At 39.8% G+C, this 12,182-nt stretch overlaps 1 protein-coding gene across 2 annotated transcripts in view; it reads left to right on the plus strand.

Moving 5' to 3' along the window:
* The window catches only part of MATR3 (matrin 3), a 30,309-nt gene that overhangs the window by 11,376 nt on the left and 6,751 nt on the right, over positions 1-12,182 (plus strand). For both annotated transcript variants that reach the window (XM_083730216.1, XM_083730215.1), the window contains 7 exons: positions 4,361-4,422; positions 5,951-5,992; positions 7,074-7,174; positions 8,738-8,790; positions 10,554-10,679; positions 11,283-11,408; positions 11,545-11,715. In XM_083730216.1, the coding sequence (XP_083586342.1) occupies positions 4,361-4,422; positions 5,951-5,992; positions 7,074-7,174; positions 8,738-8,790; positions 10,554-10,679; positions 11,283-11,408; positions 11,545-11,715 (681 nt within the window). The remainder of the gene's footprint in view (positions 1-4,360; positions 4,423-5,950; positions 5,993-7,073; positions 7,175-8,737; positions 8,791-10,553; positions 10,680-11,282; positions 11,409-11,544; positions 11,716-12,182) is intronic.

Consider the following 12,182-nt stretch of genomic DNA (forward strand, 5'->3'; position numbering starts at 1 on the left):
TCACAACCTTCTTAAACACTTCAGAGTCACTTTTTATTACTACATATTGCATCTATCCCTTTTTAAAATCTCAGAAACATCAGTCTGCTGCTGTGCTATATCATGCTCTTGTTGGCATTCTCTACTTATAAGATTAGTTCCTTATTAAAATTTTGATCCAACTTCATTCTTCGTAATTAGCTTCTTGAACAAAATAGCAAGTGTCCTAGTATAGCTGTATTCAGATTTTCTGTTTTACAAGCTAGTCATCTATTTGTCAATTGGATACTGTCCTTGCTTTTATTTTTTAAAGCATGATGCATAGAATTCCAGGTAAGCATGCACATTGTGTTCTTAAGTTGGTTTCATTGGGTTGTCACTAACTGTATTCTCAGAAAATACCTTTATGAAACAAATCTGTTTGAGCAATAGTGAAAAAATGAAATGTATTTGCTCATCTTATTTACTGTTTGATTATCAACATATCAAAATTCACATTTTTTTCCTTACCAACAATACCTAATTTGAAGTCTTTATGGGTTACACTGAGGTGAATCTCAGATCTACAGAAGTTTAAAGGATGCCGTTATTTAAAACCCTAGGAATAGAAAATATCTTAAAATGGCATTTTTTGTGATGTTCCATTGTGCACTTAAACCTACTCTTCTGGACAAAAGCTCTTTTCCTCAAAACATCTATTTCTCTTCAGCATATTAAAGTCTATAATTTCATCACAGTGTATATTCACTGATTGATTCAAAGGTTATACAAGCTGAACTCTAAATGCAGAATTCAGCTAATTGTTAAATGTTTAAAGCAGTTAAAGCTTTTATAGCACTGATTAAAAAACAAAAACCTTAATGGAAAGATGTTGATAAAAGTTGAGGAGACAGAAATCAATATGCAGTACAATTTGTTCTCAACTGAAGAAGACTTAACGTTATAAAATTTGTATCTCATTGAAAGAAAAAATGCATGTTAAAACACTTTTGTATTGTTAGAATTAAGAGCTACATTGCCAATTTTGTTCCTTAGTGCAAGCAGTTCTGCTGAGGAGAGGGACACATTTTAAGGGGGAAATCTTCTAACATAGGTTATGTTAGATCCGTTATATACCTGTGGGTATAGGGCAGTATACAAATTTAATTTGTTGTCTCTTTTCTGGAAGTTTAAAGTTAAAGTTATTTCCTAATAAATGCATGCCATGAATCAGGTTTTTTAAGTACTGTATTTGTCATTTAAAAAAAAAACCACTGACAATACAATAAATTCATTTGAGACTGATCTAGCTAAAAACACGGAGTCAAGCTTCCAGGCGTGCCTTCCATGGGGCCAGATTACATATGATAGCTGGAAGAGGGGAATTAATTATCCTCCCACCCAGCACTTTATTTGCTGAAGTGCCATCTTGTCATTGTGGACAGTTTAAATCAGGGCTCCCCTTCCCCATTCATCAGATAAGCATGCACACCCACACACCCCTTTATATCTGGGGTGTGTGTGTGTGTGTGTGTGTTTTAAAGTGAATGATCCAGTCGTCTGTCTATTGGGTGATACCCAGTGTTAGTCATACTCAGAGTAGACTTACTGAAATCGTTGGGCTCTGGGCCATTGATTTCAAAGTATGATTTAGATGGCTGTCACCAGTCATGTCTAGTTGCACACTTCAGCAGACAGCTTCATGTTTAGACTTGTTCTGACTAGAAGAAACATATTGCTGTAATTTCAGATGTTAGCCATACACACACACACACACACACACACACACACACACACTCTAGTGTTTCAGGCTTGGGGTTTAAATATTTGAGTTTCTAAGTCCTGTACAGTGCAGTATCGAAACAAATTTGAAGAAAGCTTTTTATTAGGTATTCTGTGGTTTTATTGTGTATTTTTATGCTGTGAACCACCCTGTGATCTTCGGATGACGATGATATACAAAATTAATAATAATAATAATTTAGTAAGCAGGATTTGGGAATCTGGAATGAATAGGTTTTGACACTCAACAGTTTGGTTTGTCTGGAAAAAAATTATGTGTAGAGTTTGGGGCATTTAAATTAGAGCAAGAAAAGCTTCAGCTGTTTTAAACAGATGAACTACTTATGCATTAGTGGGAAAAGGCTGTGGCTGTTGAAGAATGTTTTATCTTTTCTTGGGAGGGAGAGGTGGGAAGTAACGCTAATTATTCCTTACCTCTGTTAATCAAATATCACTGCTAATATAATCTGTAGTGGAGTTAGTCAGGAGTGCTTCATCAAATTAAAGAAAGAACCAGGAAAACTCCCATTTACTCAGGATCCTCTGCTTGGTAATCAGACACAAATGTCTGGCGGTCTGTTGAATGCTGGCGTTGATGCAGCTGGGCGGGGTAACCTGTTTTATATGGGAACCAAGTGTTGACGTCCTTTCACCTTAAATTGTGTGTGAAATTATAAGATTTAGTAGGCCTCCTGTATTTTAAAGTTTATATATTTAATGCCTTATGATTGCAAAAAAACAACAACATTGAATATGAGAAATTGTATCCATGAATATGTAGCACATTGCTTTTAATGAATCTGCCATAGATTGCAAATGTCCTAAAAAAAACAAAGCCTATGGTTTGCAGGGGCCGATATTGTACTTTATGCCTCTTCTCAAGTTGGTGACCCCTGCCACAGACCTATCTAGATAGTTACCATGTTTACTCAAATGTAATACTCACATTTTTTTGGCCAATTAAATCACGAAAATTAGGGTGTGCATTAGATTTGATGGCACATTTACATTTGCCAGCAAATACTTTTCTGGTTTCAAGGTTTTTGAAAATTTAGGTGTGAATTACATTCAGTGGTGCGTTGCATTCATGTAAATATGGTAATACCATTCCTGGTTACTTACCTAGGGCTAACTGTGTTAGTCTTTAATGTTAAACGGGGATTAAAAGCTAGTTAAGGAACTGATTAATGTTAAAGCATGATTAGTAGATGTGATTCTTTCTCCTTTTCATTACAAGCCGGTCTTCTGAATGATACAACGCAAAATAAGGCATGCTATCTTACTAGCAGAGTCTTGAAAATAATGAAAGGAATGTGCCCTCTTGCTGCATCTCAATTCCTTCTTCTCCTAAAAGTATTGTTCTGTGCAGCAGCCACAGTATTCAGTTGTTCCTCCCCAGCCTGGAAATGCAGCAAACTATTTATCTTGGTAGGGACGCTGGCAACAACAGAGCCTAGGGCAAGGAGATCAGAAGATCAGCGGTTCAAATCCCCACTACGGGGTGAGCTCCCGTTGTTCGGTCCCAGCTCCTGCCAACCTAGCAGTTTGAAAGCACATCAGGTTCAAGTAGATAAATAGGTACCACTCTGGCGGGAAGGTAAATGGCATTTCCGTGCGCTGTTCTGGATCGCCAGAAGCGGCTTAGTCATGCTGGCCACATGACCCGGAAGCTGTCTGTGGACAAACGCCGGCTCCCTCAGCCTATGGAGTGAGATGAGCTCACAACCCCAGAGTTGTTTGTGACTGGACCTAACAGTCAGGGGTACCTTTACCTTTACCTTTATTTATCTTAGTGGAAATGTACTTTTGCAGAAGCGTTTTACACCAACAAAAGGCAGCCTTCTATTAGAATTGCATTGAAAACAAGTTTTAATAACTTCTAACTGTATCTTCAGGTACGCTGCATCAAAGTCTGTTAAGGATGGCCAGAATGTGGGTTCTTTGAATCTTCTGTTTTATATCCTGATAGCTCCTTTTCCAACTTTTTGTAATCATTAGAATGCAAAACTCATAAGCAGTAGGTTCCATCCAATGGTGGCTTTGCACAAGTGGGGAATAACTTCAGTTTACACACAATGAGTTTCACTCAGTATTTCCCATTCACCCACTACAGCTGCCCTTGTCTCCTGAAAAGCTGCCCTTGAAGAGTTGGGGACCCTCTGTAACAGTATCTGATACTACGCAGAGAGTTGTCGCACATACGATGTGAATTGGCTGCCTAATGTGCTTCCCACTGGCACCAAGCTACAATTGGATACAAACTAATCTGATGTTTGAATGTCAAAAAGAGGGACATAAAAGTTAGGCTCTTTTGTGCACTTACCTGGGCATAGGCACCACTGAATACTTACTTCAGGGGATACATGGATAGGGTTGCATAGTTAGAGGGCTGATTTAACACTCAGGTTTACACTTTTTCCAGAATACCCTGGAGTTCTGATTGTCATTGTTTGGATGACACTTTTGGTACCCTTTTGATCATGATACAAGTCTTCTAAGATAAAGGCATTTACTTAACACGTGAGAATTTGGTTGACTTGCAAATGATTCCGTAGGTGTTTGAAGTAAGTTTTAAAATAACTTTGTTGTAGATAATTTTGACTTTGTACTTTTGCTGCAGGAGTGGAACCAGCATATCAATGGAGCAACACACAGTCGACGTTGTCAACTTCTCCTGGAAATGTATGGATCTAAATGATTTTAAATGTCCCTTTTTCATTGTAATTGCAATGTATATTTGTTTCAGGAAACTTCAAAGTTACAATATGCAAAGTTTGAAAACAATTAGCTTATTCAAACTGTTCCAGCAACAAACAAGAATAGATCACATCTTCAAGCTGACACTTGGCGTACTATTTTAGATTTGTTTGAAACATTCCATGAAGCTATTTATCTTTTGTAGGATATTATACTGACATTTTTGGCAAAGCAGTACAATAGCTGCATAAAAAGCCCCAACCTTCACATCTGACTGACATCTACATTATTAACTATTTGGGGGGTGAGGTCCATATTAATATCACAAATAAATGTGGATGGTTGGTTATGGACTTGGGGCTCTTCACCAGACTTATAAACATTTTACAGGTGATAGCCAGCTATGGCAGCCTGCTTACACATCGGACTTCCCATGTCTTTCATAGAATCATAGAGTTGGAAGAGACCACAAGGGCCATCGAGTCCAACCCCCTTTCCCATGTGCCTCTGAAATGTGCTGTGGAGAGTTGAGGAACTGCAGATGGGAGACAAAGAGGTCATGTCCAAACTGCTGGTGCAAAATTGGATCTCGCTCCATATCTTGTTAAACCACTCTTCTTTAAAGCCATCTATATTAGCAACTATGAAAATATTCCATGGCAATCAATTTTATAAATTAATGTTAAGGGGGAAATATATTGATATGAAACCTGCTGCAAATCAGTTGTAATTACATGATCCAAAGTTTTAACATGTTGAGTATGTGGAAATAATTTCTCTATATACTCTTAATATAATTCTTTCATGGATAATAATTCATTTTATAAATCTCCCAAGTCTCCTCATCAGTTTTCACCAGACTAAAAGTGAATTTGAGTATTCTGTCATAAAATCTCAGGGTGCATTGAGATGTGGCATTGATGGAAGCAAACTTACAATTCAGGTTCAAATGGTATACAGTATTCAGAATAGGTTACATTATTGCGATATCCACAGAACTCACTTCCAGGTATTTATGCAATGGATTCTGGAAGCTAAAGATGGATTGTAGTGGCCATTTGGTTTCCCATTAACTGGTAAGTTTCATCAGTTCAGCTATATTTTAACAGTGCCTTTCTAGTGACAGAAGCCTCTTTGAGCCAGTGGAGACTTCCACGAATGGAAGGGGGTGCAAGGTTCACAAATTCCTCCTTTCCAGTACCCTCTTCCATCAGCAAAATTATTCCCAAGCCCTCTAGAGCAAATTTGAGAGGCTAAAGAAGGAATAATCTGACATTTTCTCACTCTTTCTGTTCATGAAAGTTTCTATACAGGAACCTTTCATCAGCAAAGGGACACAATTGGGTATAACCCATCTGAAATAAGATAAGGTTCATAATGCTGAGGTTTTTTATTCTCGGAATACATTTTTTAACATTAATGTGCTAAGGTGGAAAATATATCTGCATAGTATCTCTCCAGCCACGATATGAGTTGCAGACAGTGATCTTACAGACTTTGTTTTCCTTTAAAGATATCCTGAATGGAACCCTGAAAGTGATTCTGGACCTGGAATGTAAGTAAAAACTACCAAGTAGAAGGAAACAAGTTTACAGCTTCTCTCAATACCATGATACAGATGAGCTGTGGAGCTAGTTGAGTAGTTTCCTAGTGTAGTACTGAGGTTCAGTGCTAGGTGATTAGAAAACGATCTACTTAGCTTGAATCTGAGCAGTACAGTGGGGAGTATATTTCCAGAACAGCACACATGGAATGGAAGGGGGATATCATTCCCTCAAGCAAGCTGAAATGCTTGTGCTGGCAAAACAATATTCTACATTGAATTCCACCCTAAGCCACTTAGGTGGCATTCAACTACATTTTACTCATGGTAGACCCATTGAAGGTTTGGTTCCCCACCTCCGCCTTAAAGTCTTCATCTACATGGCATAATAATGCCAGCACCTTGCAAAAGGTGAATACATTGCAGCATTTTCCATCTGAGCAGCAACAGCCATGTATGTGGTTTTCTCCACAAACACACTTCTCAGGAAAATCTGTGGGGAAGCCCCATGAAATCCTCCCTTGACATTTACAGTACACTCCAAGGTTAGACACTCATGAATCAGCTGAGGTGGCTTTTGGGGGGGGGAGTTGCAACACATACGTCTTCTCACAGGTCTAATTACCGGCTGTAATGTCATTCACCCTAGAGTTAATTAGCCAGGACACATCCTGTCAAAAATAGATGCTGCTAGACCAAGCGTAATTGTGAATGGCTCGATTTCATTGCCCCGCTGAAAGGCACTGGATCACTTTTTAGTAATGAGAAGAGTTAAAATTGTCAGATATTTAATATCGCCTGTTAGAACGTTTCCACACAAACTGCATGCATGAATATCACTGTCAGAAGTGATGCGTGAATGGATTAGCCACAAGCTTATCTGAAATTTGTGTGAAGAGGCCTGCTGAGTAAATGCCCACGACTATCTGCACATAAAAGTAAACCGTGATGTGGTGGGACTCTGGCTCACCACCTTTTGACTTTTAGTCTGACATTTTTGCATTTGTATTCAAAACTAGATTGAAGATTATGTAAATATTTTATTTTATTTGAAGGTTAATGTGGATTCATTTTTGTGTGTGTGAACTTCCAGGGGTGATCCATTTATGTTGCAGTCAACAAATCCTGCCCCGGGAATTCTGGGGCCGCCACCGCCACCATTTCATCTGGGAGGGCCTCCAGCTGGGTCAAGAGGTAATAATATGAAATGCATCTTGAAGTGGACTCTTAAACTTGTAGTTCCTGGCTATATATAGTATGCTTTGCTGGTCAGTAGGGAATTGTGCTGTGCAAATGTCTTAAGAGCCAAGTGTCAGGGGCAAGCAGGAGTCCAAACGACGGGCATGGGGGCAGGAGGTGGATCTGGGGAAGGCACCAGTGATTTCCGTGGTTCTATACCACCCTTGAAGCAGAGGAAAGGGGACAAGGCTGGGCAGTCAGAGATGGGGGAATAGAAGGTGGGGGCTATTGGCAAAACCTGTTGGTGTTTCGCAACTTTCTGACTAGTTGCAGGACCTTAGCCAGACCTAGCAGAGTAAATGCAGAATTCACGAAAGCAATTGGCAACTTGGCTGCAGACAGGGTGGATGAAGCAGGAACCAGGAACTTGTAGTTAGGTGTTTATTATATATATTATATACAGTGGACTATTTACAGGAACAGAACACGGATCTTTAGCTAGCTCTCTCATACACGACTCACAACTCCTACACTCGAACTCGTACTCGTACTAACACACATTCCAGTTAGTAGGCCATTAATCATTATTCCGTGAGAGAGCTTGACCAATCATGGAGCTGTCTCCATGCCTCTATATCACCAGGCAGACTTACTCCTTCACGTTGCCTTGGCTGTCGGCCAAACCCTAATTAACTCTGTGTGTGTAGCTGCACATATGCAGATTCCCAACAGGATGTTGCGCAGGCGCATCCTAAGTTGCAGAATAGCGCATCGATTGAAGAGACAGACAAGAGAGAATTGGGCCATTAGACTCCATCCCCTCTCCCACTGTCTCCAAGGACAAAGATGGACATAAAGCGACAGGAGCGTCTGGAGCTGCCACACAGGAGAAGTCGATGGTTGCTTGCACCCACTGCATCAGAAGAGAGGGGTTTTTAATGTGCTGATGGGAGGCATGCTAGCACTGTTGCTCCAAATGTCCAGATCAGCAAAAGTTTGAAGAATTAGCTATTTAGTAGGAATGGTGCGTGTAATTCTTGCAACATAGGAGCTGATGCAATCAAGTGCTTTGCCAATAAAGAATGAAATTTCCAATAATGTTTCCTCATTGGGGGCTGGGTGTGCTTAGGACATCAGAAGACAGAAAATGGGAATCTCAAGAAATCCATAGCAGTACTAGAAAGCAAACTGTCAAAGAGCAGTGAGAGGCTTACCTCCAATCTTAGTGCTAAGCACCACATTGCTAAAATCAATGATAAGTCTGCTCCTGCAGCTTGCACTTTGAATCACTGTTGTCATATGAGTCTGGTGACTGACAGATTGGGAAACCCAGCTGTCAAAATTCCCCACAAAGGATGGGTCAGTTCTGGATCTCGCCTCTGATTGAATTCAGTGCCCTACTGAACTAGGCCACATTTTGTTACTTACTCTACGCAAGATTACAACATATATGAAAGAATTTGACGTTGTGATATGTCACAGTGCCAACAATCTTGTGAATTATAATCATTGTTTTTGTTCTCTTTCCCCACCCCCTTCCTGTTCCCCTTTTCTCTCCCCCAATGTGTTTATTTTAAGGGTCTGGAAATGGAAGTATGCAAGGACCAAGGCACCTGCAGAAAGGCAGAGTGGTTAGTATTGACATAGGAACTGCGCTATAAAGACAGATATTTCCACTGTGTCTGTGGTTGTTTTAGACAATAAATAATGTTAATGAGGGTCTGCTTCTCACATAAGTAGTCAGTTGTGCCCAGACTGCAATGTGGAAAGAATTCACTTCTATACCACCTCTGTTTGTTACCCAGGTGAGGGACCACCTTTTAAATAAACCACAGAACCAAGGAAACTAATTTCAAGTCCAGCATCCAGGAGGTTCCCAGCTTTATTACAGCTATTGCAATAGGACAGAGCTCAACTCAACACACCGGTTAAAAAAGTCTGCCTCGAGGCACTCCAGAACAAAAGCTTATATATAGTAGTTCAGACACAGCACACAAATAGTCATAAAACATTCTTGGGCACAAAACATCCCCTTTACATACGTAAAGAAAGGTCACAAGTCATTGGATAATAGACATGTATGGTGTCTTCCTGCTTTCAGCTCTTTCCCCTTCCCTCGCTATTGCTTTTACCTTAGGATGCCCACAAGTGCCTAGGTCATTTGACCATGTTAGGTTATGGATGTCACAAATTGCTCTGGTAACCAAGCCTGGGTTCAGACCTTGTTTACATTCTCTATCTCACTCTTTCGCCCCTTCTTGTCTCTGAGCCTCTCAGGAAACCTCAAGGAAAGATTGGGTTTGCCAGTGTTAACCAAAACAAGCTTGGAACAACATCCATAATAACTATTTGTGCCACTTTCAGGGTTAGATAGGATTTCTTGCTTATGGCTTAGAGAGCACAGGGATGGTAAGGTATAGCAACACGGGAACTATACATAAAAGGGACGTGGGTGGCGCTGTGGGTTAAACCACAGAGTCTAGGACTTGCCGATCAGAAGGTCAGCAGTTTGAATCCCCACAACGGGGTGAGCTCCTGTTGCTCAGTCCCTGCTCCTGCCAACCTAGCAGTTCGAAAGCACATCAAAGTGCAAGTAGAAAAATAGGTACCACTCCGGTGGGAAGGCAAACGGCGTTTCCGTTCACTGCTCTGGTTTGCCAGAAGCGGCTTAGTCATGCTGGCCACATGACCCAGAAGCTGTACGCCAGCTCCCTCGGCCAATAAAGCGAGATGAGCACCGCAACCCCAGAGTCGTCTGCGACTGGGCCTAACGGTCAGGGGTCCCTTTACCTTTAACTACACATAAAACTACTCAGTGAAGCATTCCATCTTTCTAATAGGTTCAAGGCAATTACTATTTGAAACGTGGTTAAAATATACACCCTGAGTCTTTGATTCTTATATCAGTGGGATGTTGTCATCATTGTTCTTCCACTAAAAATCACTTTTTAAAAAGAGTTTGGAAAAGGATTCTACCATGTGAACCTGCAGCCTGTGTTTACCTGCAGCTTGATGTAATGCAACCCAAACAGCTGAGAACATGATACACATTAACTGACTTTAAGACCCTTTTTCATATTCAAGATCTCAGTGATGGTTTTTTTCAAGTCTCTATTCAAGGCATCCATGCCAACATTTTTTACAAGTAAGGCCAACATCTGCAAGCTTTCTGAGACCGTTTGCTTCCTGCTAATTAGGTCCCCCACCCATTACTTCATACTCTTCAGACTAATCTGAGATGAAAGGCAATAGTATTCTGTTTTTAAATGTTGGCATTGACTGGTTCATCACAAAATCAGCCAGAAGAGATCATGTTCCAAAATGGGATGGTTATTTTAACATTTACTTAGCTTAACAATTAAATTTATTGAATGCTACTCCTTGTCATTAACAGGAAACAAGCAGAGTTGTGCACATCATGGATTTTCAGAGAGGGAAAAACCTGAGATATCAGCTACTGCAACTTGTTGAACCATTTGGAATAATTACAAATCACCTAATCTTGAACAAAATCAATGAAGTAAGTGTTAAAATCATGCAGAAGTGTGTTACAGCATGACATTACTTGGAAAAAAAGACTTCAAATGTTGCTCTACTCTACTTTTACAAGCAATTTCCTGAACTGCAGCAATCACGGTGCCTCTGTTCACAATCAGAATTTTAACCAGGAGGAGGAAGTGTATGACCCCAAACTCACTCTTGTACTTGGGATTCAAGGCTCTGTGATGTTAAAGTAATTTTCTAGACTGAATAGTTGCAAGAAGAAACTTTAATATGCAAGACTGAAACTGTTTTAAAATAGTTTTCAACATCCAGTTGCCTATTCCTGGTGTAAAATCATATGTTTCAACATTATTTAAAATATTCGTATCCCATTCTTTATCCAGAAAGGAGCCTAGAGTGGCTTGCAAATAACAGTATTATTAAGTGGATGATGATTGGATTTGCAACACGTAACCCTGCTTTAGAAATGCTGTAGAAAACGTACAGTACTTATTTATGCTCCCTTGACAGCTTAAAGGCTACAGTATTTTATGTATTTCATTTTTGCTCATATTTCATTCTTAGATATAGTTCCTCTTCAAGAGGGACACCAAAATTTATTTATCTTCTACAATTTCAGGCATTCATTGAAATGTCTACTACTGAAGATGCACAAGCTGCGGTAGAGTATTATTCAGCAGCCCCAGCCTTAGTGTTTGGCAAACCCGTGAGAGTCCATTTATCGCAGAAATATAAAAGAATAAAGGTAAAGTCAGTTCCATTAATTTTGCATTTCCACTTGTAACGTACAATCTGCATTCTGTGCTTTAGTTTCTGACATTCAACTAAGGTCTAATTATATATATATAATGGATTACTGAAATATTCTCTAACCTTCTTAGAAACCAGAAGGGAAGCCTAACCAAAAATTTGAGCCTCCAAAACAAGAACTTGGTCGTGTGATCCATCTCAGCAATCTGCCGCACTCAGGATATTCTGACAATGCTGTACTTAAACTAGCAGAGCCCTATGGAAAAATAAAGAATTACATACTGATGAGAATGAAGAGTCAGGTAATTTATACAATGCTTGCATAACTAGAAACCAGTCCTTAGGTATATTTAGTAAAATGTTGTTTAGTAAAGCATTCTTAAGCATTTTGGTAACAACATAGAAGAAAAATAGGTGCTTACATGAAACACTGAAACTAAGGCTTACAACATCTCTTCCATTGAGAGATGGGCGTGTGCTCCCCACTAATAGATGTTGAGTAGATTCTTGTAAAAGATGTTTCATACCTATGTGTGAATTAGACAAGGCGAAAGAGCCAAGGGCATTAGGCGAGATTGGGGGTGGAAAATGGAAGGTGGGCCAGCACATGTCTACTTGTTTCTCCACAGCTCATCTTTATAGCCTCATTTTGGTACATGACACCACTATATTGTGAGTTTCATTGCGAGTTCCATTGGCTGATAGAGTAGAAAGCATTTAGGCATCCCTCTTCCAAGAGTTTGAGGCAAAAGCAAGCTCATCAACTTTA

This window comes from Podarcis gaigeae (assembly GCF_964106915.1).
Source record: "Podarcis gaigeae genome assembly, chromosome: 3".
Lineage (NCBI taxonomy): Eukaryota > Metazoa > Chordata > Lepidosauria > Squamata > Lacertidae > Podarcis > Podarcis gaigeae.